General features: G+C 39.1%; 2 protein-coding genes across 2 annotated transcripts in view; both read right to left on the bottom strand.

Moving 5' to 3' along the window:
• Positions 1 to 480: 480 nt before the first annotated feature.
• On the bottom strand, positions 481 to 3,271 carry LOC101085341 (60S ribosomal protein L37a-like). Its single transcript, XM_019827629.3, has 2 exons — positions 3,251 to 3,271; positions 481 to 2,795 (listed from the first exon to the last, which is right to left on the bottom strand). The coding sequence occupies exons 1-2, from the start codon at positions 3,269 to 3,271 to the stop codon at positions 2,505 to 2,507; spliced, it is 312 nt and encodes a 103-aa protein (XP_019683188.3). The 3' UTR covers positions 481 to 2,504.
• A 14,303-nt stretch (positions 3,272 to 17,574) lies between these two features.
• Positions 17,575 to 27,855, bottom strand: part of NUFIP1 (nuclear FMR1 interacting protein 1) — a 39,942-nt gene continuing 29,661 nt past the window's right edge. Inside the window, exons 8-10 of the mRNA XM_023251699.2 lie at positions 24,166 to 24,282; positions 19,179 to 19,396; positions 17,575 to 17,856 (exon numbers count right to left, since the gene is read on the bottom strand). Coding sequence (XP_023107467.2) covers positions 17,740 to 17,856; positions 19,179 to 19,396; positions 24,166 to 24,282 — 452 coding nt within the window. The 3' untranslated portion in view covers positions 17,575 to 17,739. The remainder of the gene's footprint in view (positions 17,857 to 19,178; positions 19,397 to 24,165; positions 24,283 to 27,855) is intronic.

Genomic DNA, 27,855 nt, shown 5'->3' with positions numbered 1-27,855 from the left:
CCCACGACCCTGGGATCATGACCTGAGTTGAAATCAAGAGTCGGACACTCAACTGACTGAGCCACCCAGGCGCCCCACTTGTGATAACTATTAAACTAAAAGTCATAAGGCAATAATAAGAATGAAATAGGCCTCCTCACATTCATAATCTGAACAACAAAATAAACTGGGTAAATATAATAAAGGCTGATATAGCAGCACCCCGTTCTAACCATGCCTATCACATAAAACACCTCAGACCTCACCATTATCCACCAGGAAAGTCTGATGTGGCATGAGCTATTGTCCAGCTTCTGGTACCAGACTCTAAATACATTCCATTCAATTAAAATAAAATGGAGTTTGATGGGGCGCCTGGTTGGCTCAGTTGGTTGAGCGTCCGACTTCAGCTCAGGTCTGATCTCACATTGGTGGGTTTGAGCCCCACGTCAGGATCTGTGCTGACAGCTCAGAGCCTAGAGCCTGCTTCAGATTCTGTGTCTCCCTCTCTCTGTTCCTCCCCTACTCACGCTCTGTCTGTCTCTCTCTCTCTCAAAAATAAATAAACATTTAAAATTGTTTTAAAAAATAAAAAATAAATGGAGTTTGAAAAGCATGTCTATTATTAAACTTTCAAATACTTACATAGTCAAAGTCAGTCACTGCTGTTTTAAATACCTCTATGGAGATGTATGTCTAAGTTATCTGGGTCCAAATTCTGACTTCAAAAAAGAATTGTCAGGAGGGCCGTTATTTATAAATACCAAATCTTAAAACTGTAAAACTGCTCTGTTAATTTTGTTAAGTTCTGAGCTTTTGCTCTCTGTTCTATTTATTTCCTCTGAAATCCTCCCTGGGATACAGAAACCTCTCTGGAACTCCGCCAAGGACCAGAAAGAACACAAATAATAAATACCACTTGTCGTTTGCATTATACTTTACTGCTTATAAATCAGCTCATATACAATGAAGTCATGTGGACCACAAATTATGGGTGAAATATACTCAAACATCTGTGGTTTTCTATCTCTTAAAAAGGTATGAGTCTTTATCAAGGTGTGGGCAGATATGGGAATTTGCACAAGCCCATAAAATTGTATGCAATCTAATACAGTTGCCAGTGGGCCTATCTCCCTGGATCATATGAACATTTTCCATCCAGCGTACTCCACAAAATAGGCCAGGTAATTGCCCACAGTACCAAGTAATAATACAGGACATCCAAGTCAGCCGTCCATGGCTACTCCCTTCCCTGACCTAGAGAAAGATACTAAGTTCAAGTTAATGCTGGAGACTCTTCAGGCAATTTCCCAACTGCCCCCAGGTAATAAATTATTTCCTTCTCTCATTTTGCAACCTTTGGTCAAAACAGGCTTTTAAAAATCTTGTGCTGGTTCTTTCCATCCTCCTCTGTTCTGTGATGCTGGGGCATCACTCTGTAGCCATGCCTCTTTGCCAGCTGGCTTCCTGTTTGGTTCCGTCGGTAGGAGGCAGCAAGAGGACATTTGGAAGTTGTTTACTTCCAGTTCCCGAGTGTGACCATGACCACGAAACACTCTTCATCCTAGCAGCAGCAGCAACTGTTCCCAACGCTTCCTGAACAGCCTGATCACTACCACCCCTCCCTGTTCAGAGACCCCCACATTAACTGGCCAGCATCCCCTCCTCAGAGGTCTGAGTACCAGCTCAGCAGAGCCCTCCTCTAAGCTTCTAAGTTTCAAAAACTCCCAGCCTCTTACTTTTGTTATCCCAGCCCTAGGCGTGACTGCCATGATTCTTACCTCTATGAAACCCCGGTGCCCCCTCTTTGCCTTTTCTCTTCTCTAATAACCTGGCTTATAATCCTTTATATTAAGTTCTTCACAAAAATGCCTGCTGTGGTTTTTGCCTCCTGATCGGATTCTGACTGATGCAAGGCCAGAGAAGGAACCCTTTCAATCTGATTTCATATAAATTCTCTAAGAACACCACTGTTGGTTCTGTCTTCCAGAAGGTCTTTGTTTGTCTCTATTAATTCATTCCCCAAGGCCAGGAACTGGTCCTCAGCTTGGTAGAATCAGAATTGACAATGCCAGCAGGTAAAAGCAAATCAGTCTGTCAGTTCACTGTCATAAGGGAAGAGACACGCAAGTCACCGTGACCATAAGCGAGCCAGCCTTGGGTCAGCCAGTTTCATGGATGCCAGAAGACACAAAACTCCTGGATCAGAGACAAACGGTTTCTACTCATGGCAATAGTAGTAGCCAGAGTGTCAGCAGGGCGTCAGCCCCAGTTCTCACGTGACCCTGAGAAGAGGGCTAGGTGACACCTGCACATGCAGTGAGGTGAGTTAGAGGACAGGAAGTCTAAGCTTAGGGAATCTAATTTTTTTATAATGTGCAGTAAGTTTGCTTGCCCTGTGCTCCAGAGAGCTAGTATGTCTTTCAAGGCCAGTTGCTATATATTCTTTTTGTTGTTGTTTTGTTTATTGTTATATCAATTAACCCATTTATTATAAGTAAGCAACGTTTCAAATGGTGGTGCTTCTACTGGTCCTTCAACTCCTTCAGTCTCCTGATAGCCGGCTTTACTGTGACAGTAGAAGTGGTGTTGTAGGTCCAGGTACCACCTGCTACGGTTTTCATGCAGGAACCACAACGCCAGATCCCCAGAGCTCGTCTTTTCATCTTGGTTTTGCCACAGAAGGAGCAAGTGTACTTGGCGTGCTGGCTTATTTCAATCTTCTTCACCATTTTCCTGAAGGAGGTACCATAACGGGTCCAGTATTTATTGGCAATTCTGACCTTCTTGGTTGTGTTTAGCCATGTTGCCACAAACTAGGTCCGAGCCCAGAGAGCTAAACATTCTTGAAAAGACAGTCCAGAAAAAAGGAAACACTAGAGACCCTGGGAGAACTCAGCATTCATCTGAAACTTGCATGTAAACATATATATTTACATAAGAATAATTAATTGTATAATTGAATTGCTTATGTTTCCACACCAGCAATTTCTCTCTAGGACCTAGAATGGTTGAGTCTTTGGGCCGGCGTCTCTCCTTTCTTATTTAGTGTTAATGTCTCTTTGAATCTATTTTTCTAAATTATAGCCTATCAATCCCTTTTCTTATTGACATAGATGTAATCGGGATATATATTGTTACTCAGGTCCTGTTCTGGCCAGTAACTAAAGCATCCTGTCTCTACAAAATGAATGCACTTTCCAGATGTTACCCATTATAAGATTCCACTCTATGGAGAGAGCAGTCACGTTTGCAAGTAGTTAAAAATTACCTTACTCTCCCTTGGTACCATCTATCCCCAATCCCAAAAACCACTTCAGAGACGGTGGCTTGAGCATAAAATTGCTTTCTGCTGCTCTTCCTTAACATAGCATTAAGGAAATATATCTTCTATCTATAGATCCTATCTTTATAATACACATTGGCTTGCAGAATCATAGGAAAAAGTAACACCCAAGATATTAGCAGGCTGAGATTCTTGACTTCCTAGATCGGTGCCCAACATGAGACTACACAGCTGGTGCTTCACATATGTATGAAGCACTCAATAAATAGCGTACTGTAAGGGCTCTGGCAAATAACAGAAACCAATAAGTCCGGTTGCACAAAACAGGGAATTTATTATAAGAATAACTGTCTTCTGGAAACCCACAGGCAGGAATGCAGCCAATTTTGGAATGCCTACCCTGCCCTTACTGCTGTTTGTATATGTGACCCCATTCACTGCTACTCATGCAGCTACTGTGTGTCAGGCACAGTGTTTGTGTTGTGGCCAGAACACAAAGGGAACACAAACTGATAGACTTTTTCACAGCTTGAGTCCCAGGGTTTATAGTCTAGTAGAGAGACACAAATCAAGTTATCACACAAGTAGGTATAAAACTGCAGGCACGTGGTGCTGAGTGTGTACAAAGGGAGGGCCTGACCTACTAAGGGAGGTCGGGAAAGGCTTTCCTCAGGAAGTGATTGCTGAGCAGAGATCCAAGTTTAAGCAAGCAATAACGAGAGGCAGGGGAAAGGGAAGCACTCCCCAGGTATGGAGGAGAGAAAAGGCGTCCCGGCAGGAGGGAAGCATGGCAAGCAACCAGGACTGGAGCTCCATGGCTGGAAAGCAGGTTAGGTAACCTGCCCAAGATCACAATAAAACCAGGGTCAAGCACAGAAATCTCAGCCCAGATCTGCACAACTCCTCAGCTATTTTCATTCCCCTGCCCAGCCACCCTAACCAGCGAACATCATCTTCTTTCCACTCGAAACTTTTCTCAGGGATAGAGGTCTATCAATTAATGCTCACTCCAGAGGAAGAAAATCACCAAGTAGAACATGACAAAGAAACGCAAAGGCTTGAACCAAAGAAACCCAAGACCTTGCCACAGAATCCGGTTTGTTGTTTCCCAGTCTGGGACTGGGAAGTCTTGGGAAAGATCCATGTCAGTAGTACTCAAAGTGTGGTTTCTGGACCAGCAAAAGCAGCAGCAGGGAACTTAATAGAACTGCAAATTCTCAGGCCCAATCAGAGACCTAGGAGTCACACACTTGGGAGGAGGGAGACCCAGCAATCTGTATTTTAACAAGCAAGATGCCCACACACTTGGGGGTCTACATCAGTGGTTCCCAAACCTGTCCGTCCACATTTCATCACCTGCGGAACTTGTTAAAATATTCCTCCTAATGTGTACAAAAACCAGAATCTTAGGGTAGGAACCTGTATTCAGATCATCAGCCTGGTTTGGGAGCCACTGGTTGATATCAAATAATAGAGTCTCACATGGTGAACAATTAATTTTCAAATGCCATTTTCCCTTTCTACGAGATTAACGGTAATAAATACCACAGGCTCTACGAGTCTGACTCGGTACATAATTTGACTGATACCTTATTTTGACTTGATACCTTTTTTCTTATTTTGATGTTTTTTGATGAACGTCTCCCATCTCAGTTTTATATCATCATATCCACCAAAAATAGTATGAGATCTAATAAGTGCCTACCAAATTCAAACCTTGTTATTTTAATTGTAGTCTAAAAATCTGTCCTTGAAAATGTCCCCAAGTTTCAAAATATCCAAAAGAAAGCACCCAGCCTTGTAATACAAATATGCATCTAATTCAGAACTTTTTCTTTTTCCTGCTTCTGTAAGGAAGTAGATGTTCTAATATAGTGATTCAGCATTGTTTTAAATATATATACAAACAAATATGGGAGGAACCGAGCCAATATTATGTCTAAAAGCAAAATCCAAAAATACTTTCCCAGCTGAAAGAACAGATACCATAGATTCATTTTCAAGCAGTAACATTTTCAAGAATTTTCCCATTTTGGAATCCTTCCATATTTTGGGATTTATGCGGCTCATCTGCAAATCATATTGATTGGTCTACGGTAGCTAATTTTGTGTGTTTTTAGACAAAATAATAATATATGACTTACTTCCTTCAAGATATAAAAAGGCCACAGTCTAGTGAGAAAGACCAAAAAAAAAAAAAAAAAATCAGTGGTCATTGTGACATTAAAAAAGGCCCCAGTTATTGGTTATCTTCAGATAGTCTGGTGTCTGGGGCCAGCAGTCTTTGTGTAAAATCAAAACTCGTGAAGTAGTTGCTGCTACCATTCCAATAACACAAGGAAGCAATTACAGTAGTTTTTAAAACATAGAAAAGGGGGGCGCCTGGGTGGCTCGGTAAGTTAAGCGTCTGACTTCGGCCCAGGTCATGATCTCGTGGTCCATGAGTTCGAGCCCCGTGTCGGGCTCTGTGCTGACTGCTCAGAGCCTGGAGCCTGTTTCAGATTCTGTGTCTCCCTCTCTTTCTGCCCCTCCCCTGCTCATGCTCTGTCTCTCTCTGTCTCAAAAATAAATAAACGTTAAAGAAAATTTTTTTAATAAATAAATAAATAAAATAAAACATAGAAAAGAGCATGGAAAGAAAATGCAGCCTTGATTAAATATCTCTGCCTCTTATGACATTACAAAAAAATCACTGTGGAATTACATAATAAACATAGATTGTTTCCTATTATATGGTATCATCTTCAAAGAAGAAAACAAAACAAAACAGAAATCCTTCTATAGAGCACAGGGCCTAGAAGGCAGCATCAAGATTGACACTTTACCGGTAAAAATAATAGGATTAGAACAACAGCAAAAAAAGGTCGAAGCTCCTCTTCTATAGTTTTATCGAATAAGGACATAAAAGTAACAGATCCCTATATCTCATACTATATGCAAAATAGATTAAATCAAAATATAGCATCACAAAAGTTTTAGAATATATCTATGTATGAGGATGACACAAAGCCACAAAGCCATCGAAGAAAAAGTAACAGAATGAACTTCCCCCCAAATTAAAACACTTGCAAGAGACTGCAATATTTAACAAAAGATCGAGATCCATAACAAAGCATTTGTACAAACCAAAAAGAAAAAACCAAGCCCCCAACAGGAAAATAAAGAATCGGAACACACAAGTCACAGAGTGCAATGGCCAAAAAAAAACATAGGAAAAATGATTAGCCTCACTAGCATCGGGAAAATGCAAAACAAGATAGCATTCTCTCACCTGACAGAGTGCTATTTTGAGATGTTTTTGTCCCTACACAAGGTTGTCTGCATATAACCTGTTACATGTGAAAGGTCCGACACCAGGGACCTACTCCTGCTCTGGACAGGCAGCTGCTGACAGGCCCACCTCACGGGTAGGAGCATTCAAAGGAAACACACACCTCCTCCACAAGGTGCTACCTGGGATATGGAAGGGGAAGCCCGGGAATCACCTAGTCCTTCTTAGAATCTAGAACCCTCTTCAAGCACCTGAACGGAAAGACCCATTGAACTCTGCGGAAATGTTTACAATTTTTTTTTTTTTAACTTTAAGTCTTACAAACACCCTGGCACATCTCATGCACCAGGAAAACCAGTAAAAAGATGTATAATACATTGGTGAGAACATGAGTAAAAAGAAATTCTCATGTAGTGGTCAAAGAATAATTTTCAAGAAGTTGAAACATTACATAGTAAGCACAGGTCAAAAGATTTCTTTAACTTATTACCAGAGGACCCCAAAGGATGACAAAAGAAGATACTAGAAAAGAATGTGGGAGAGTAAGATTACAAACAAGTCAGACAATTAACGTCCTACGAGGCTAAACAACTATACCCTCCTTTCTACCAGAGAAAACGAACAGGTCACTCTACCAAATATAAATCATTTGCAGCTTATCAATATTGTACAAGTTAACATCAGGCCTTACAGAGTCTGGGCCCCAATCAATCAGTAAAACAGAAAGGGTCAGTTAACCATTAGGTGGATTTTTAGGCACTGCTCTAGTTCAGTGACTTCCCAAACATTTGGTCCAAGGACTCCTTCACACTTTTAAAAATAATTAAGATCTCCAATATGGGTTTATATTTATTGATATAATGCTATATGCATTAGAAATTAAAATTTAAACATATATAAATGGGTTATATTTATTAATAAACATAGCATTAGAAATTAAAATTTAAACATTAATTCAATTAAAAACAATAAACTACATACTAACATAAATAACATTTTTTAATCTCTATTTTCTACTGCAAAACAACTATGAGTGAGCTGAGTGGCATCATTTTTAAAGTTTTCCAAATCATTAGCATTTCAAAATAACAATTTATTGATGGCATTAATTCAATAATTACAAGGTTACAAAGACTATTAACAGGCATAACCAAAGACAGCTTAGTAAGAGTACTGAGAACAACCTGAGTTAAGCTCTAAAAACTCATGTATGTTTATTCTCAAACTACCACTTTAGAAAATTCTAGACAACACAAGAATTGCCAAGGACACCTCCCAGTATGCATCACATAACATACTCCCAGGACACCTCCCAGACAGCATCACATATCATATAGCTTTGGAAAACTCTACACATTCATAAAAGAATGAGCATGGTAAAGGCAACTAATGTCCTAGAATTATGAAAACAGTTTCCATTTCACACACCCTCAAAAGGGTCTTGGACACTCCCAGAGGTCTGATGCCACACTTTGAGAACCAATGCCTTTGTGTGACACTGAAAGAGGATGCAGTAATCTATTTTCCTTCTTTCAAGTTTTGATATGTTTTCTAACCATATTTTTAATAAGAATGTAATCTGATAAACAGCCTTTTAAAGGCAATTTGACCTTTGAGCCCAAGACTCCTACAGAAATATTCATAGACACACACACACACACACACACACACACACACACACACACACACAGTGTGAATCCCTGTAAATTCAGCAGTGTTCACTGTAGTCTCATTAACATTAGAGACAAATTGGAAACAAGTTTCCTCACAGAGGAACGATTTAAAAAGTGAAAGCATATATATGCATAATGCATATATTTACATATGTATGCACAAACATTCATAACACACTGCCAAGTGAAAAAATTTGCAAAGCAAGATCTATGATGTTTTTCCTATTTAAAAACAATTTATATGAGCATATTTAGATATTTGTAAATATGTGTAACTTAAAAAAGTCTGGAAATATACACCAAACTGGTAACGGTGGTACCTCTGGGTAGTAAGAGAATAGTATAGGGCAAAACAAACCTCATTTTTAAAATTTTATATACTACTAGATTATTTGAATTTTTACAATGAGCATATCACTTTTGTCATTAAAAAAAAAAAAATGAAAAACAAGGTAACCAAGAGACATAGTGACTAAATGCAGTGTGGTATCCCAAACTGAATCATCAAAAAGGACATGATGGAAAACTGGCGAAATCCAAATAAAGCCTCTAGTTTAGTTGTACAAATTAAATAAAAACATTAAAATATATATATACATATATATATACATATATATGTATATACATATATCATATATATATACATATACACACATATATGTATATATATGTATATATATGTATACATACATATATATATATATATATATATATATATATATATATACATTAAACTGCAAATATTTGACCCAGGAGATGGTGGCATTGTCCTCCAATAGCCAGAGACAAAGACTGCCAGAAACCACTAATTGGAAACCACACCCCCTAAGAAAAGTTCTCAAGTGGACACTGTAGGTTGTCCTTGGGGTGTACAAAGAGACATTTAAATCAGCCGGTACAGAAGATCAATAGAAGACTGAGAAAGTGTTCCAAACACCAGCTACAGCTGGTGTTTCATAGGATGCACTGCATGGCAGGGCATAGTCTAGGGCAACAGCTGTAAAGAACAGAAATTTCAATCTAGGGTCTTTTTTTTCAGGCTTTTTTTTTTCCATATGCTCTTAATATCTGTCTTCTTTACTCCTCCATATACTCACATGTACTGATTTTCTCCTCTCTCAATTTTGAAATAATCATCGTTTCCTACGCCACTCCCAAGAAGCCTCCAGCTATGCTAACAGGAGAAGGTTCTAGAACAAGTCTGCCCTCTGAGAAGGTTCTGGAACAAGTTCGCCCTCTGAAGCTCCCGCTTCCATCACAGTTGAAGTGGCTTCTCCTCTCCCAGAATGACCATTCAGTCCATTGCAGCCTTGCGTATCAGGGAAATAGTTACCAGAAAAAGTCCGTCCACAGGACAACTTTCAAATGCTTATTAAATACGTGGCAAAACCCCCCTGCCCTGGTCTGTACCTTCAGCAGGACTTTCCTATCTTCCTCTCCCCTGGGAGCAATAGTAACGCCGAGCTCTACCGCACTTGCAATAAGATACAAAATGAAATATACAGAACAATCTCAACTATGTTATCTTTTTTAAATTTATTTTTCAGTTTATTTATTTTGAGAGAGAAAGAGAAAGAGAGGGGGAGAGCGAGAATCCCAAGCAGGATCCACACTGTCAGATGTGGGGCTCTAACTCACGACTCATGAGATCATGACATGAGCCAAAATCAAGAGTCAGAGGCTTAACTAACTGAGCCCCCCAGGGGCGCCTCAACTATGTTATCTTAACAAGTTATAGAAAATTCATCTGACTGGGCAGTCGATTATTATTAAGGAATTATTGATTTTAAAGACATGGGGGAGAGGGCACCTGAGTGGCCCAGTCAGTTGAGTGTCCCACTCGGTTTCGGCTCAGGTCATGATCTCAGTTTTGTGAGTTCGAGCTCCACATAGGGCTCTGCATGCACAGAAACTGCTCGAGATTCTCCCTCTCTCTCTGCCCCCCCCCCACTCATACTCTATAAACAAACAAACTTAAAAAAAAATAAAGATATGGGGGGGGTTAAGTCTTTACCTTCTAGAGATACATACTGAAATACATATGAATAAAAATAAGATGCCTGGGCATTTGCTGCAAAATAATTTCTGGCAGGGTGGGGAGGAATGAGTGAGGTACGGATGAAAAGAAGATTGGCCACAGACTGATAAAGTATTGAAGCTGCACGACAGCTGGGAAGAGGGGTGTCATTACATTACTCTCTATACTTTTACATGTTTGACATTTTCCAAAATAAAATGCTTTTTAAAAAGCCATAAAAAGAAGAAGAATTTTTAAATAAAGATGCTTACTCTAAAACTGAGGAACACAACGAATGAAGAAATTAAGTTAAAAGTCTAGGTTAAAGCCGTGGACTAGCCCTCTCCTCATGCTCCAAATTCCTTGAGATGGTATTTTTAAAAAGAACTGGAGATTTACAACAGGGAAGGAATACAAGATAGACGGTAATATTGGGGTGCCAGGGGTTTTGAGAAACTCCTAAGTTCCGCAAAATGATCCTCAAATGTGGTCCTCCAGACAAACCTCATCAGCATCGCCTATAAACTAGTTTTTAGAAATGCAAATTCAGAGGGGAGGGGCCCAAATGGCGGAACAGCATAGAAGTCTTTTTTGCAGCTCCAGTCCCTGAAATACAGCCAGATCAACACTAAACCATCCTGCACACCTAGAAAACTGATTCGAGGATTAACACAACAACCTGCACAACGTGAACCACAGAACTCAGCAGGTACATGGCGCGGAGAGGTGAACTGGGGGAGAGTGAAGCCACGGAGGTCAGGGAACTGTTTTTGCTTGTGGAGAGAGGAGGGAGACGGGTGGGGGGGGGGTGGAGAGTACGGGAAAAGCAACCCCCCCCCCCCCACACACACACAAAGGCAGCTGGAGAGAAAGTGGAAAAGTGGAAACTTCAGCCGCAGGGACTGAACAAAAAACGGAGAAAGGAGAGGGTTTAAACTCCACTAAGACTCTATAAACAGGGGGAGCGCAGAGGCTGAAACTCTGCAGCTCTTTACCTGGTGGAGCTCTGGTGGGAAGAGCGAATCCCCAGGAGCAGAGTGAAGTTCAAGGGTTCTCAGGCCACGGGCAGAGGCGGTTCACCTGCTTGGGAGGACATCTGGTAGAGGCCGTGCCACACGTCCTGCAAAATGTTCCTGGGTACAGCCGGCACCCGGCCGGTTGCTTGGTGAGACCCTCCCCCAGAAGGTCTGAGCAGGTCAAAGCCACAGTCCCTCAGAAGTGAGGGGTCGGGAAACGGCCGCATGGGAGATAAAGCTCAGGAGGGAGGTGCCGCCTGGCAGCCTGACGGCTGGGCCACAGACAGTGTAAAGGCGGGGAGTGGATGGAAGCCGGAGCCAAAGGACGGGTGCGGATGGCTGAGCCCAGAGAACAGAGTTCCCATACTAGAGACTGGGTAGTTGGGTCACGCCATTTTCCCTCGGCGCGCGCGCATAGGGACCGACAAGCGCCGCAACAATCCACCTCAATAAGCTAAGCAGCGCCACCTAGTGGAGAATGGAGCCATTACACTAAGCCCCGCCCAACTGGGCCACCCTCGCTCTTCAGGAACACCGCAAGTCTCTCTGCCTGCTTAGTTTACAGACTATAACGTGCTTCATAGTTTGACCTCTAGGGGAAAACGATGTAATTTCAATTACATTTCAGTCTGTTTGCTGGTCCATCTATTCAATTTTTTTTTCTTTTTCTTGAATACAGAAAGAAAAAATTTATTTTTATTTTCAATTATTAAAAATATTTTTTAATTTTTTACTATATTTTTTATTTTGTAAATTTTCCAAACTCTATTTTACTTCCATCTTTTCATTTTGTTCTATTTCATTGTATTCATTTTTTCAAATTTTCAAACTTTTTTTTTCTTATCTTTCCCTTTTTTCTCTAATCTATCGAGCTCCTTTCAACAACCAGACCAAAATACACCTAGGATCTAGCATCATTTATTTGATTTTTAAACATTTCTTAATTTTAGGTTTTTTTTTTTTTACCTTATTCCTTTTCTCCCTTCAAAATGATGAAATGAAGGAATTCCCCCCAAAAGAAAGAGCAGGAAGAAACAACAGCCAGGGACTTAAGCAAGCCAGCAAGACGTCTGAACCAGAATTTACAATCACGATATTAAGAATACCAGCTGGGGTTGAAAATACATTAGAATCCCTTTCTGCAGAGATAAAAGAAGTAAAAGCTAGTCAGGATGAAATAAAAAATGCTGTAACTGAGCTCCAATCTCAAATGGATGCCACGGCAAGGATGGATAAGGCAGAGCAGCAAATGAGCAATACAGAAGACAAACTTATGGAGAATAATGAGGCAGGAAAAAAGAGGGAGATTAAGGCAAAAGAGCACGATTTAAGAATTAGAGAAATCAGCAACTCATTAAAAAGGAACAACATCAGAATCATAGGAGTTCCAGAAGATGAAGAGAGAGAAAAAGGGGTAGAAGGGTTATGTGAGCAAATCATAGCGGAAAACTTTCCTAACCTGGGGAAAGACACAGACATCAAAATCCAAGAAGCACAGAGGACTCCCATTAGATTCAACAAAAACTGACCATCACTCTGGAAAACAGTATGGAGGTTCCTCAAAAAATTAAAAATAGAACTACCCTACGACCCAGCAGTTACACTACTATGCATTTATCCAAGGGATACAGGTGTGCTGTTTCGAAGGGGCACATGCACCCCACTGTTTATAGCAGCACTATCAGCAATAGCCAAGGTATGGAAAGAGCCCAAATGTCCATCAATGGATGAACGGATAAAGAAAATGTGGTGTATATATATACGATGGAGTATTACTCAGCAATCAAAAAGAATGAAATCTTGCCATTTGCAACCATGTGAATGGAACCAGAGGGTATTATGCTAAGTGAAATCAGTCAGAGAAAGACAAATATCATATGACTTCACTCATATGAGGACTTTAAGACACAGAACAGATGCACACAAGGGAAGGGAAGCAAAAATAATAGAAAAACAGGGAGGGGGACAAAACATAAGAGACTCTTAAATATGGAGAACAAACAGAGGGTTACTGGAGGGGTTGTGGGAGGGGGGTTGGGCTAAATGGGTAAGGGGCATTAAGGAATCTACCCCTGAAATCATTGTTGCACTATATGCTAACGATGTAAATTTAAAAAATACATAAAGGGGGGAGGGAGAAATGCAAATTCACAGGCCACATCCCAACCTCCTTAATTATAATCTTCAGAGGTGGGGACCTGCAATCTGGATGCCCACTGAAGTTTGAGAGCCACTATAAAGCTGATCAGACTGACAAAAAACAAGAGTGGAGAGCCTCAGCCCAAATCAGCCCTGGAGACACCAACAGAAAAGGTAAAAGCAATTCCAAGGATACTCTAAGCTGAGTCAACAAGGGACAGAAGGTGGAGGCCTCCAGCTAGCTGCAACTGTCAAGTCCTAACCTTGCCCACCTCCAAAACCAAGTGGTGGGTACAGTGTGAGAGCTCTGCCCCACATAGAAGAGCTATATCCTCAGAAGAAAGCCCGGTATATTTTGGCAAAGAGACGGGGGTGATGATGGGACAAGAACCTAGATCTCCTGCCCATTCCCCATCCATGTATTCTAAAAAGTCTGCATGAACAAGCCCCCCTTTCTAGGTCAAAAGTCTTTTGGAGACAAGAAGGCTTATACCAATGTGGGGAAAGTCCACACCCAACTACCAATACATTCATCAAGTAAATCTTTCATATGTAAGAGTGATCCTTTAAAGACAACAAATAGTGGTAAAGATAATTAATAAACTGAACAAATTAAAAGTTGGCAGTAGGAACAAAAGTAATTAGAGGAATAGAAAATAAAGTGAAAATTCCAATTGCTATCCTCAGAAACAGAAGGGTACTCCAGCTATGAAAAAAGCAATTAGAACAAGAAATCTTGAATATTTAAAAACAAATTACTAAACTTAAGATGAAATAGAAAAGTTAAAATACTAATGTCATGGGGCGCCTGGGTGGCGCAGTCGGTTGAGCGTCCGACTTGAGCCAGGTCACGATCTCGCAGTCCGTGAGTTTGAGCCCCGCGCCAGGCTCTGGGCTGATGGCTCAGAGCCTGGAGCCCGTTTCCGATTCTGTGTCTCCCTCTCTCTCTGCCCCTCCCCCGTTCATACTCTGTCTCTCTCTGTCCCAGAAATAAATAAACATTGAAAAAAAAATTAAAAAAAAAAAATACTAATGTCACGGACACACCTGAAGAGAGAATCAGTGATCTGGAAAATAACATCTGAAGAAGTCTTCCAGAATGGAGCAAAAAGACCAAGACAAAATATAAATGTCCAATGACAGAAGATGAAGGCAGGAGGTCCCACAGTTACCCAGTAAGAGGTGCAGAAAAATAAAACAGATAAAATGGAAAGAAAGTCATTAAAGATGTCTTTCTAGAAGCTGCCCTCAGTGCAAGAATGGTCCAATTCTGCAAAGTGAAAGGACCATGGGGTATGGGAAATGTTCCACATACCCAGACACATAAGGGTGAAATTTTAGGACTCAAACCGTGAAAAGAAAATCCTAAAAGTTTTTCAGTGACAGAAAAGCAGGTTTCTACCAATAAATAAAAAGAGAAGGTGAGAGAATCAGATTGGTGTCTGGGTTTTAAATCAGCAATACTAGGTGCTAGCAAACAATCATGTTAAGGCTTTACAATTCTCAAGGGAAATGATGTTGAACCTAACACCCTAAACTCAATTTTAAAAAAATTCAAATGGAGGATTCAACGTTTAATGACCTGAAGATATGCTTCAGTACCCCAAAAACCTCACCCTGGGATGCAAGAAAAAGCAGTGAAAAGGACACAATAAAACTTAGTTGTCTAAATAACGACGCATACTGTTAAACACACACAAACACACACACCAAGATAATGGAGAGTAATCTGAAACAAATACACGATCACACCAGGAGAAAAGGTCCAGGTGGGCAAGTGCAAGAATGCTAAGGGAGAGGGGTGGAGGACATGGCCAGTGTAACTGCAAACACAGAGAAAAGGGTAACCACTAAAGGAACAGCAATATGGTTAATTATTTCCAAAGCACTAGAAAGAAAAACGAAGAGAAAAAAAACAACACTCAATCGTGCCACTGAAAAGCTGAAATAAAATGGCAGGGACAGTCCAAACATTTCAACAATTTCCATTAAATGGATTAAATTCCCCAGAGACTATTAGACTGAACTCCCAAAAAGCTGTTTTGACTAGAGTAATTAGGGAAAATAGAAGCCAGTGCAGGACTGAGGACAAAAAAAGAGCACTGCATACTTATAAAAGGCACAACTCAGCAAGAATCATCATAGAATGCTTTCACATCTCAGAAATCAATTTACTATATGAATAGGAGAGGAATGTAGAGGTGCCTGAGTGGCGCAGTCAGTTAAACATCCGACTTCAGCTCAGATCATGATCTCACAGTCTAGGAGTTTGAGCCCCACGTCTGGCTCTGTGCTGACAGCTCAGAGCCTGGAGCCTGCTTCGGATTCTGCGTCTCCCTCTCTCTCTGCCCTTCATGCTCATGCTCTGTCTCTCTCTGTCACTCAAAAATAAATGAACATTAAAATTTTTTTTTAAAAAAGAGAGAGAGAATTGTAGACTGTATGAGCAATTAACAAGCTAAATCCAAAACTCCTTCTATCCAAGAACAGGCACCCCTCCCCTCAAAAAAGCTCACGGAACATTTACAAATATTGACCATGTATTCCATGAAGGAGAAGCAGTATGGGCTGTATTCTAGGTGCCTGGAAATTTTAAACGCACTTGAATAATTCCTGGGTTAAGTATAAAGGTAACTGAATCTGAAATTACCCACTAGAAATAAACAGCAGTCACCAGAGCTCAAGACTGCCAGACACAGTCAAGGCAGTACTCAGAAGAGCATTTTCAGTCTTAAATACATTTATTAGAAAACAAGAGAAATTGAAAATCAAACGTTGCACGATACACTTTAAGGCAGCGGTTGTGCACATCCCTGGAGACCCAGGGGTCTGTGAAAGTAGCCCTGGAGTCTGGAATCATTTATGTACTTACAGCCTATGGAATGTGCATGCCAACCTGTGATAAAACTGCAGACTAAGTCATGTTTTACAACATCAACCCCATTTGTAACCCTGGTTACTTCATCACGATGAGAGGACGGGTTAAGAGTCACAACTATGACTAATACAAAAATTAAACTGAGTTCCTTAAAGTCAGGCAAGGCCTCGTTCATGTTGATACCTTTAATCCATGTATAGTGGTGGCACATAAGCAAGCACTCAACAGTACTGTATAACCTGAATTAAGTAATGTACTGGACAGATGATTTTCTAAAGCACTGGATTCACTGGAAGAGGAGAATAAAAGAGACTAAAACGGTCTATACAGTGGTTACAAAGTTGGGAAACACAGACCTAATATGAATTTTAATCTCAGCTCTGTAATCAAATAATGTTACATGCCAGGTGTTCCAGGATGCTGGATAAGATGAGGTCTTCCTTCAAGGCTCCCATCAGCTTTCTTGCCTTTTTCTTGCAGGCAAGATTCATCGACTTCCATAATCACCATGTCAGATAAAATCAGTTTTTCAACTACAACAGACTGATTTTTAAAAACCCAGTCAAAAAGGGAAAGTTCCTGCTCTAGCTAGCACAGGTGACTACAACATAAAATCAAAATCTCTGGTAGGACAGGGCTCAAAAAGATCTATTTATTTAAGACATTTTAAAAGGGTTCAATTAATATGTTCATAGGACGAATTTTAATTAAATCTTAAAACTGAGGCTTTCCGTTATTTCACAAACTACTGTTTTGGCCATAAATTAGTTGGACCTCATCCAGTACCATGCTTTACATAGTTTTCAACAGAAAAATTAAAAAGGTACAATTCTGAACTATACCAAAAAGAAGTACTTTCAGTGACTCCAAACACACATGGAGGACATATCTATATTAATATACCAAACTTGAACATTAATTAATATACTTGAATTACTTAAGTAGTGCCAGTAGGTGAATTTCAAAATGTCCTTTGAAATAAAGAGGGAAATTTTAAATTTCAAGACTTTCGAGTTGAATTAATTGATAGGGCTTATTTTTAAAATAATCCCCCTTGCTATAGTTAAAGAATGATTCTTGCTCTCCTGCATTAAAAGCAAAATGACTGTATTTCTCTCCCTAACCTACAGCTTGGCTCAGCTGAATTCAACATTTTTAAAGCTTTTTTCTCCACTACTAAACCAGTATCTTCCATTCTTAACTGGTCCAAGAGCAAACTACCTTATATGACAGCAATACATACAAATAAATAAAAATAAAAAGTAGAATTCTGCCAGCAATTATTATGCACAACCCCAACAATACAGACACACTCTTAAAAATCAGTTATGTATTTATTTGCATAGATTCAAAGGAAAGAATTAAAAATCCAACATAATATCCCATGAGGCTGACAATTTAATTATTAATCCAGTCTTCTTTTAAAAATGTTTTCCTCTACTAACTTTAGGAGTTACATGAGCGCTGAAACATCAGGTACCTATACATCTTTAGTTTTTGCAGAATTAGTATTAAGTCCAAAAAAGTCATTTTTGATGATGTACCGAACACACTGCAAAATAACATTTCTTTCATGTCGAATGTCTGGAGCTAAAAGCTAAAACAAAAAACAAAACAAAACAAAAACAATAAAATGATTAGCTGGTCAATAAAATATATCCAAGAAATACAATCTAAAATATTATTATATTTAAATTATTTGTTAAAAAATAATGCAGGAACATTTCCTTTTAACTTATACCAAGACTATCTAGCTTTTTAAACAGCACCAATGCTCACATTTGGGGTCCTCTCTAGGAGTATCTAACAAAGGACAGGAAATATAGGTTTAAAAGTCTGCAATTCTTTAATCTACAAATCCTGTCAAAGAGGACCCTCCTAAAACCAAACCTACAAACAGTATAGAAACTGATAAGCAGATATATAAATACAGTAATAATGAAACCAGCAGTAAAAAATCCCAACATTCCTGGAATGTTACAACTTTTCATTTTTGTGCTTATTGTAATCAAAAGAAATCTAAAAATCCCTGATTTTTAGAAGAAACACATAACCAAGGAATCATATGTGATTTGTAGAAAAGAGGAAGATCACTCAATTTCTTTTCTGATGTCATTAGTGTAGTCTAGAAACATCACAGAGGAACAAATGTTCAGTGGAGAGAGGATTTAATTTACTACTTATAAGGTAAGATTTTGAAAATGCAATTTATATAAACACTGAAATTTACATTTCACATCAATTTTAAGAAGAAGCAACAGTGTCTACATGTAACACCTCAAAGAGTGCAGGCACAGAACACTTTAGCTACAGCATAAGCACTTACCTGACGGAGCAAAAACAGACTTTCACACAACAGTTCAACAATGTCAACAGTTCTACAACTCTAGTAAAAAATTTGGAATATTTTCTATCACTCTTAGCATGAAAGTCCTGGGTCAATGAATAGCTTCATGTCCATTACTTAGAATCAGAAGATGTGATGCTTCCTCTTTTAAAATTTGTTGAAGAAATAAGATTTTTCAGCATATCACGCTGAGAATAAAGTCAATAACGCACAAAATAAATGCATAAAAACCTCTTTCTCCCTTTAGTCTGCCACTGCATTTATCTGTGCTTTCAATGAAAACTTTAACAATGTCAGCACACCTCAATACATATTTCCTTGCCAATCAGTTAAATCTAGATTCTTTTATTTTAAGCAGTTTTGAAAAGTGTAACTATTCTACACATTTACCAGACGTCAGCTATATGTGAAATGAAGCTTCAAAGTTAAGATACACAGTTGAGTCGTCAGGGAGCAAATGTTGTTGGTGACCTTAAAAAACACGCATCGTGAACCCACACACAGACCCAGTGGCTCTGTCTTCATCATCTGAGAAAAACACAAAGATTACAATGTAAAGAACAGTCATTTACCATTTCCAGGAGATATGGATGGTGTGTTCTTGGTTCAAATAATGTTTGATAGTTGTGATAATCTTTTCTCCTCTTAGGGTTTGTCTTTTTAAAACTTTTCTTTTGGCTCTCATACTTTCTAACAGTCACTTTAACATCTTGACTTGGTTTCTTAGGAGTTTCACTATGAAGAACCTCATCTTCCACCAGAACGTCTGCTTCAGTCTTAATGGGAGCTTCTAAATGTGATGAGCAAAAAATACAAAAATAAATAACAAAAAAAACCTGGTAAACTTACAATAATTAAAAAAAAAAAAAGTCAATAATTCCCCCCCCCCCCAGCAGCCATAATACTGGCTACTTAGTAATAAAAACTAGGCATTTATAATATAGCACAATATTTTTCAAGGTGGGAATATAATTTGCCAAGAATTGAAGAGATTACCATAAAGAGCTACAGAAAGTGATCCCTATGAAGGAAATAATACCAGATGGAGACCTGGATCTACACAAAGAAATGAAGAGTGTCAGAAATCGTCAATATGTGGATAAATACAAAAGACATGTTTTCTCATTTGCAAAAGGTTTTAAAGATAACTGTTTATTCAAAGCCAAAATAATAACAGTGTATGGGGGATTTATAACATCTCTCGGAAAACCCATGATAACAATAGCACTAAGGAAGGGAAGAGGAAAGTGTAAGTATATTGCTATAAAATTCTTAAACTATCTATGAAGTGGTGCAATATCATTGAAACTATATGGCAACAAGTTGAATGAAGATGCATACTATAAACTCTAGACCAATTCCTAAAAAATAAAAAAGAGGTTCAACTAATAAACCCATATTTGCACTACCCTAAAAATAAGACAAGATAAATGCAAAGGCAGGAAAAGAAGGAAAAGAGAACAAAAAACAACTGAGACAAAAAGAAACAAGCCAAATCAATTACCATATATACAAATAATTTAAACGTCACACTTAAAAGGGTGAATGGTTAGACTGGGGAGAAAAACACAAGACCAATTACATAATGTCTACGAGAAACCAACCTTAAACTGTAGCCAGTCCTTGCCTTGCACAAACAGGAATAACATTAAATCTCAGTTACCAAGGAAGTACTTGCCCCAAGGTGTTGGCACCTTGATTTTGGCTCAGGTCACGATTTCATGGCGTGTGGGTTTGAGCCCCGTGTCAGGCTCCCCACTGACAGCACAGAGCCTGTTTGAGAGTCTCTCTCCCTCTCTCTCTGCTCCACCCCCACTTGCATGCTCACTTGCTCTCTCTCTCTCTCTCTCTCTAAAAATAAATAAGTAGGGGCACCTTGGTGGCTTAGTCGATTGAGCATCCGATTTCGGCTCAGGTCATGATCTCACAGTTTGTGAGTTTGAGCCCCGCATCAGGCTCTCTGCTGACAGCTCAGAGCCTGGAGCCTGCTTCGAGTTCTCTGTCTCCCTCTCTCTCTCTCTGCCCCTCCCTGCCCCTGCTCATGCTCTGCTTTCTCTCTCTCTCAAAAATAAATAAACATTTGGGGCGCGTGGGTGGCTCAACTGGTTGAGCATCCGACTTCGGCTCAGGTCATGAGCTCACCGTTAGTGAGTTTGAGCCCCGCGTCGGGCTCTGTGTGGACACCTAGGAGCCTGGAGCCTACAGCCTGCTTTGGATTCTGCATCTCCCCCTCTCTCTCTCTGCCCCTCCCCAGCTTGCACTCTGTCTCTCCCTCTCTCAAAGATAAATAAACAGGGGCGCCCGGGTGGCTCAGTCAGTTAAGCGTCCGACTTCAGCTCAGGTCATGATCTCACAGACCGTGAGTTCGAGCCCCGCGTCGGGCTCTGGGCTGATGGCTCAGAGCCTGGAGCCTGCTTCCGATTCTGTGTCTCCCTCTCTCTCTGCCCCTCACCCATTCATGCTCTGTCTCTCTCTGTCCCCAAAATAAATAAACGTTAAAAAAAAAAGATAAATAAACATTAAAAAAATTTTTTAAATAAACATTAAAAATAAATAAATATATAAATAACTTTTAAAAAAAGAATTCAAAGTGGTTGATAGAGTTCAAAACTATGGGAATAATAACAAATGGCAGAAAGGGCACGATTTTCTATTATTTCCTTCCCCTCCAAGTATTGCTCTTCCAATTCAGGAACACGAAAGTCAAATGGACCGGAGCTCACACTGTCAATCTTCCGCTAAGGAATGAGGAACTGGGACCAGTTATGTTTTTCTTGAGGCTCACAACATTTCCCAGCTTAGTATCATATTTTAATGCAATATTTATCAATCCAAATGAATTTAAAACATAACCGTTCAAGTTTTTCAAACCTATAAATCATACTTTTTTGGTTTGTGGCCTTTTAAAATGAGTTTTCAGTTTAGAGGACCACCGGTCATAGCCCAAACCAGTTTGAAAAAACAATTTTGAAGAGCTATAAAACTGCACTTAACTTCTAACACGGCAAAACAAAAACAAAAAGCTAACATGCAAAACCCAGGACAGATATCAAACTAACCCACTTGGAAACATTACTCATTGAAATTTTCTTTCCTATGTATATCTTAATGATTCGGACAGCCTTAATGATTCGGAGCCAAGCACAGCCTCTTGTTTTGCTTCAATGTTTCTTGAGGGACCCTTTCCTTGTTTAAAACTCTTTCTGGAAAAGCACTATTCATGTTTAAGATCCTCTCCACACCTTTGTATTAATTCCTAAGTTGAGACCGATCTTAATTATGATGATACAATTGTTAAAATCTGTGATGAATCAGACTACTCCTCTCCATTTAGAATCCACTTGAATAAGCAGCCTTCTAGATGCTATTTCATGGTTCAGCGAAAGCCCCCTTTATTTCTTTGGTTTACTTCTTCCGAAGTCCCTCTGTGTCAATATTCTATCCTGTGGCCCAAAATTAACCATGAAAGTTGGAAACTTGCTAGTGACCTGGGCGACTATGTACAATAAAGCTGAATTCAAACTACAGAAAATAATTCTTAAGCCTTAGGAATGTGAAGCAAGGTCTTTTTCCTTTAGGCAGGGAATTTTAGACAATCAGTAAAAATAAGTTCATATAAAATCAAATGTATCTTTTAATAGATGATATCTTCTATTATCTCTAAGAAAAGGCTATGCATTTCTGTTCAGGAACACAGAGCATGACTATAATGAAAGGAATATAGTTGACTTTTTTAGATTTTTAAGTCCCTAAACCTAGGCTTTATATCAGCTCTGACACATACTAACTTCACAAACTTGTCTTCTTTAAATTTAAGTTTCTATAAATGAAGGAGTGGGACCTCCCAGTTTCCTTTCTTCCTTTAACTGGAAGATGGTGGCAGCCTCAAAATGAAGACATGAGAATGAAAGTATCAAATGTTTTATCTTAAGAGAGAGAGAGAAGAGAGCATTAGTGCAGCTTGTTTTTATGAGATTCAGTAATCTGGTAACAGCTTTCATTGCTATCACCTGTCATAAATAAGAGCGATAAGCAGGAAATATAATATGTGTTTAAAGAATAACTCCATAATCGTATCAGTGTATTGGAAACAAGAGTAAAGAAATAAATACTTTTCCTTAAAGTAAAAATAAAAATAAGAAGAGGCAACCATCTGTTAAGAAATACTCTGATAAAGCCAAAGTAGTTTATATATCAAAATTCAAGTAGCTTTTAACCAGCTACCATAGTAAATCGTGGTCCATTAAAAAAGAAGAAAAAGTCCCTATGTTACGGATACATCTAAACATTATCCTTCATATTGAAGCCCAACTCTTTCTCCTTCAACATCTTCCAACTATACAAACAGTGATTACCTGTAACCTAATTAATATTGAAAGTGCTGCCTTCTTCATCCAATTACACTCAAATCTTCCCTTCTTTCTACACACTCACTTGTAGACCCTATATTCTCATCTTCGGTATAGCTCCTACTGTGATTACACATCTTGTCCAGAGACACACACAAATGAATTCTCTCATGGATGGTAAAGCCCAAATAAATTTACCATGCAGAGCCAGGGTTCCACAACAGAAGGACACGGGCTTACTCAGTAAGCATCTGCTGATTATCTATATATGAACCCTGGGTTTAGAACTGCAACACTACGACGATCAATAACCTACTCACAACTCTTTTAGGTGGCCCTAAAAAAGGATGCTAGATTAAGCTGGCTTGTCAACATCTTTAAAGGTTAGACATGTGTCCTGTACATCACTGACTTCTCAGAAAGAACAGTCAAGGATTCCACTTCGTCCAGTCTTTAAAACACATAGGCTAATTCAACCCCAAGTACAGAGTTACTGTGTTCCTCAAATGAGCAGTTTACATAAATGCGCTCTGTAAAGAACAATGCTCCATACACATCTAAGGAATTCTATTATCCATTTGGTCACAAATGACCTCTCTCTACCTACCAAAGGTGCGAAATATTTTTTTTTTCTTTTTAAAGTTTATTTATTTTGAGAGAGAAAGAGCGAGCGAGCGAGTGAGCATGCACACCAGGGAGGGGCAGAGAGAGAAGGTGAGAGAAACCCAGGCAGGCTCCAGGCAGAGCCCGAAACAGGACTCAAACTCACAAACTGTGAGATCATGACCTGAGCCGAAACCAAGAGTCGGATGCTTAACTGACTGACCTACCCAGGCATCCCTGAATAAGCATGTTAAGACAAGTGTTCTTGAGAGTAAAAAAAAAAGAAATTAACTTTCTTTGTCATATCTTTTAGAATTTTTATTTCCTTAATGGAATATTTCTCTTTCTCTTCTGTCATTATATTATTTTTGCCTTTTTCTCCCAGGCTAACAATACATTTCCTCATTTCTCCAGTTTTCCTTTATCCTCTGCTAACTTCACTTCTGAATCAGATGAAAAAAGTGAAGATTAAATAAAGAATATACTTGACACATCCTGCCCTCAGAAACACACACATGAAAGGATGCTACTGATGCACGGTATACACCAAATTCAAAAAGCACCAAAACAAAACAAACCGCCTGTAACAACTGAAGCCACAACTTACCTTCTGGCTCACTCTCTGACCCTGAGAGACTGCCATAGCTGCTCATTAGTGAGCACAGGGCTGGTGTTACTTCCTTAGGTATGACGGTACTCTGTGGTTTCTCCTCTTTATCAGACTCTGAAACAGAACAGGAAAGAAGGGAAACAGTCAACCAGAAACATCCACCACCATATTTAAGAAAGCTGACAGCCCCCCACTCCCTCAGATGTTAATAAAAAGGAAGCAATTTCTGATCATTTCCCTAATCCTCCCCAAAAACAAAATTCAGGAAACCTAAAAATGTCCCTTGGTTTGAAACCTTCATGGTCAAAGAAGCTATCTGCCCCAAAGAGAAGACAGAGGGTCAATGGAAGTTACAAAGAGCTCAGTTACTTACCATGCTTCACAGGTTATGGAATTTGGGCCTTCTCTAAATTAATTATACAGTCTTTGCTATTAATTATTTTACTTCATTTTTGCTACTGTGCTAATAATTAATTTCATTAAGGCAGTGGAAAGACCAAGGCCAGAAATTTATTTAACTTCACTAGATTGGGATGGTTGACTGTAAAAATTAGATTTAGGAATAAGTAAACTATGAAAAAAAAATCTACCTCTTTTGTTTTTAAGACTGGTTTTGAGGGCACAAGTAATATTTAAAACACTTTATACATAAAGGATTACTCAAAGAGTTACACTGAAATGAATTCACCCGAAGTTTTTATTATTTAGAACTTCTAAGAACTTAAGTAAACAAGTTAAACCAGAGAATTGAGCAAGTCTCAAAGAGCCTGCCAAAGGTAAAGTGTTTGATCATAGCCCAGTGAACCTGGCAGTAGCCTCAGGACACTGCCTATTACATGTGTTTTTGGCAGCTCTAAAAGTGTATTAAATCTCTTCTAACCAACCAATAAAAAGAAAGCCTGACTGAAGAATGAAAACAGGAAGTAACCTGTCTATGTAATAATGAACCAGCTCAACCCACAACCAATATGAAATGTTTCAAGACAGCATTTAACATTCACCAAGTCAGCCCAGGGGAAAATGAAACATGCTAGTAGGATATGGGGTATACGTCCATGTGAACACGGAACTACCACCTGCTGGTGTATGAAGTTAAATCCCCTCTCCTCCACCCATCCATACTAATCAGCACCACAGCCCCCAAAACGGCTCCTTGTCAATTTTAAGCTATTTTATTATCTCTTCTCATGAATTAAATAAGGGAAAAGAAAAATACACAGTTTTATATACAAATTACTAGTGGACTAAAGAGAAATCTACAGCAATATTAGTATGGAGACTGTTCACCTCATTGTTTGAATGATGAGATGCCAAACTATTATTTCCTTCTAAGACCCAAAGAGAGGTACTGAAAAGCACAACACAGTTGACTATAATGCTCTCTAAAAGTATAAGCTTGTTTAATTCTCAGGAGGTGTCATATGTTTTCACTATTCATTACAGGTGATGAAATCAAAATTCAGAGAATCTAAATTACTTTTCCTTCAGGTAACAAAATTATACAACAGTTGGATCAAATTTAAATCTGGGCTATTTGACTCTAAATCCCAATTCTTAATTAGTGGGCTAGAATATCTCCTATAGATACATAAAGTCCTCTTCTTAAAATGAAGCCATCCTACCAAAATGTCTCCATGGACGGGGCACCTGGGTGGCTCAGTCGGTTGAATGTCCAATTCTTGGTTTTGGCTCAGGTCATGACCTCACAGTTTGTGAGTTGGAGCCCTGCATTGGGCTCTGCACTGACAGTGCAGAGCCTGCTTGGGATTCTCTCTGTCCTTCTTTCTCTCTGCCCCTCTGCAGCTTGCTCTCGCTCTCTTTCTCTCAAAAAAAGAAAAATAATAATAATAAAAAACATAAAAAAGTTTTAAAAAATGTCTCTATGGTCAATAATAATGCTAAAAAATATCTTCTTCCAGCTATGGTTCCATTTCTCTGTTCCCTGTTCTAGCAAAACTCCAAACAACTACCTGATCTACTTGGAGGTCAACAAGCACAAGTTACAGGGGGGAAAGGGTTCGGCTTTGTTCAGTACCATATCTTCAGAGCCTAAAACAATACATAAATGTTCAACAAATATTTGAAGAACAAACTGTTGCATGAATGAATAACAACAAGTTCAAAAAAGGCTAACTAGTACAGAACAATAGGGTTAGGAAAAGGTAGAGCCTCAACACAAACCTAGTTCTGTCTGGATTCAAAGCTCTTTTTTTTTTTTTTTTTTTTTTTTTTTTTTTTTTTTTTTTTTTAAAGTAGTCTCCACAGGGTGGAGCCCAACCTGGGGCTTGAACTCACGACCCTGAGATTAAGACCTGAAATGAACCACCCAGGGGCCCTTCTTTCTTTTCTTTAATAACATGATTCCATTTTTATTTTTAAAAATCATATACACGTGATAAGAAAAACATTACAAGGATATACAACAAAATGTGAGCAGTGGCTGTCTCTGTAAGTTAAGAAAAAGTAGGGTGGTTTTTTTTTTTTTTAATGCTTTTCAGTTTTTTCTGTTTTTATAATCAGAACATAATAGAAAAGCACAGGGAAATAAACCCTGGAGGATAGTGTTTCCTCACAATTCAATTCAAGAAGTGGAGGGCAAGGCTTTGATTGGCCTACATATCACACCTTTTCCTGCCTTTTTTTTTTTTATAAAAAACTTTGTATTTGAACAATTTTAGATTTACACAAATGTTGCAAAGATAGTACAAAGAACTTCCACATCCTCTTCACCTAGCTTCCCCTACTGTTAACACCTTACATAACCATGGCACATTTCTCATAGCTACCACACTAACATTGGTATAATACTACCTAATCTACAGATTATATAGTAATTTCACCACTTTTCCCACTAATGCCCTTTTCTTGTTTCAGGATCCAATCCATCATGTCACAATGAATTTAGTCATTATGACTCCTTATCTGTGTCTTCTCCAAATCTGTGACAATTTGTCAGGATTTCCTGGTCTTTCATGAACTTGAAGATTCTAAAGACTACTGGTCGGGGCGCCTGGGTGGCACGGTCGGTTAAGCGTCCGACTTAAGCCAGGTCACGATCTCGCGGTCCGTGAGTTCGAGCCCCGCGTCGGGCTCTGGGCTGATGGCTCGGAGCCTGGAGCCTGTTTCCGATTCTGTGTCTCCCTCTCTCTCTGCCCCTCCCCCGTTCATGCTCTGTCTCTCTCTGTCCCAAAAATAAATAAACGTTGAAAAAAAAAAATTAAAAAAAAAAAAAAAAGACTACTGGTCATTGTAGAAGGCCCCTCAGCTAGGGTCTGCCTGATGTTTTCTGATGATCACACGGAAGCTATGGATTTTAGGCAGTGCCGTTCTCATCACATCATTTCAAGGGTCCATGACATCAACATCACTTATTACTGGTGACATTAACCTTGATCTCTTGGTGGTCTGACTGGTTTCTCTGCAATAAAGTTACTATTTCTCTCTTTTATTATTCTGTTTTTTCAAATGATTAAGTCCAGCCCACATTCAAGGGAAAGGGAATTAAACTCCTCTCTCTTAGATAAGGAATATCAAAGAAACTTGGACATATGTTAAAACCACCACAGTATTATTTTACTAATAATTAATAAGGGGGAAATATTTTGAAACTATATTAATGCCCTGTTTTACATTAAAGTTTTGCCACTAATTTTACCATTCCTCAGTGGGTCTTGCCTGAAACAATTA

This window comes from Felis catus, chromosome A1, assembly GCF_018350175.1.
Source record: "Felis catus isolate Fca126 chromosome A1, F.catus_Fca126_mat1.0, whole genome shotgun sequence".
Lineage (NCBI taxonomy): Eukaryota > Metazoa > Chordata > Mammalia > Carnivora > Felidae > Felis > Felis catus.
Note: the sequence above shows the minus strand (reverse complement) of the source record. Positions and strands in the feature narration are given on the sequence as shown.

Excerpts from the sequence above, each read along its gene's own strand:
- LOC101085341 (XM_019827629.3), bottom strand. The coding sequence starts at position 3,271 with ATGGTACCAAGGGAGAGTAAG. Across the intron at positions 2,796-3,250 it reads TGGTACCAAGGGAGAGTAAG|TTTGTGGCAACATGGCTAAA; the intron begins GTAATTTTTAAC and ends GCTCGGACCTAG.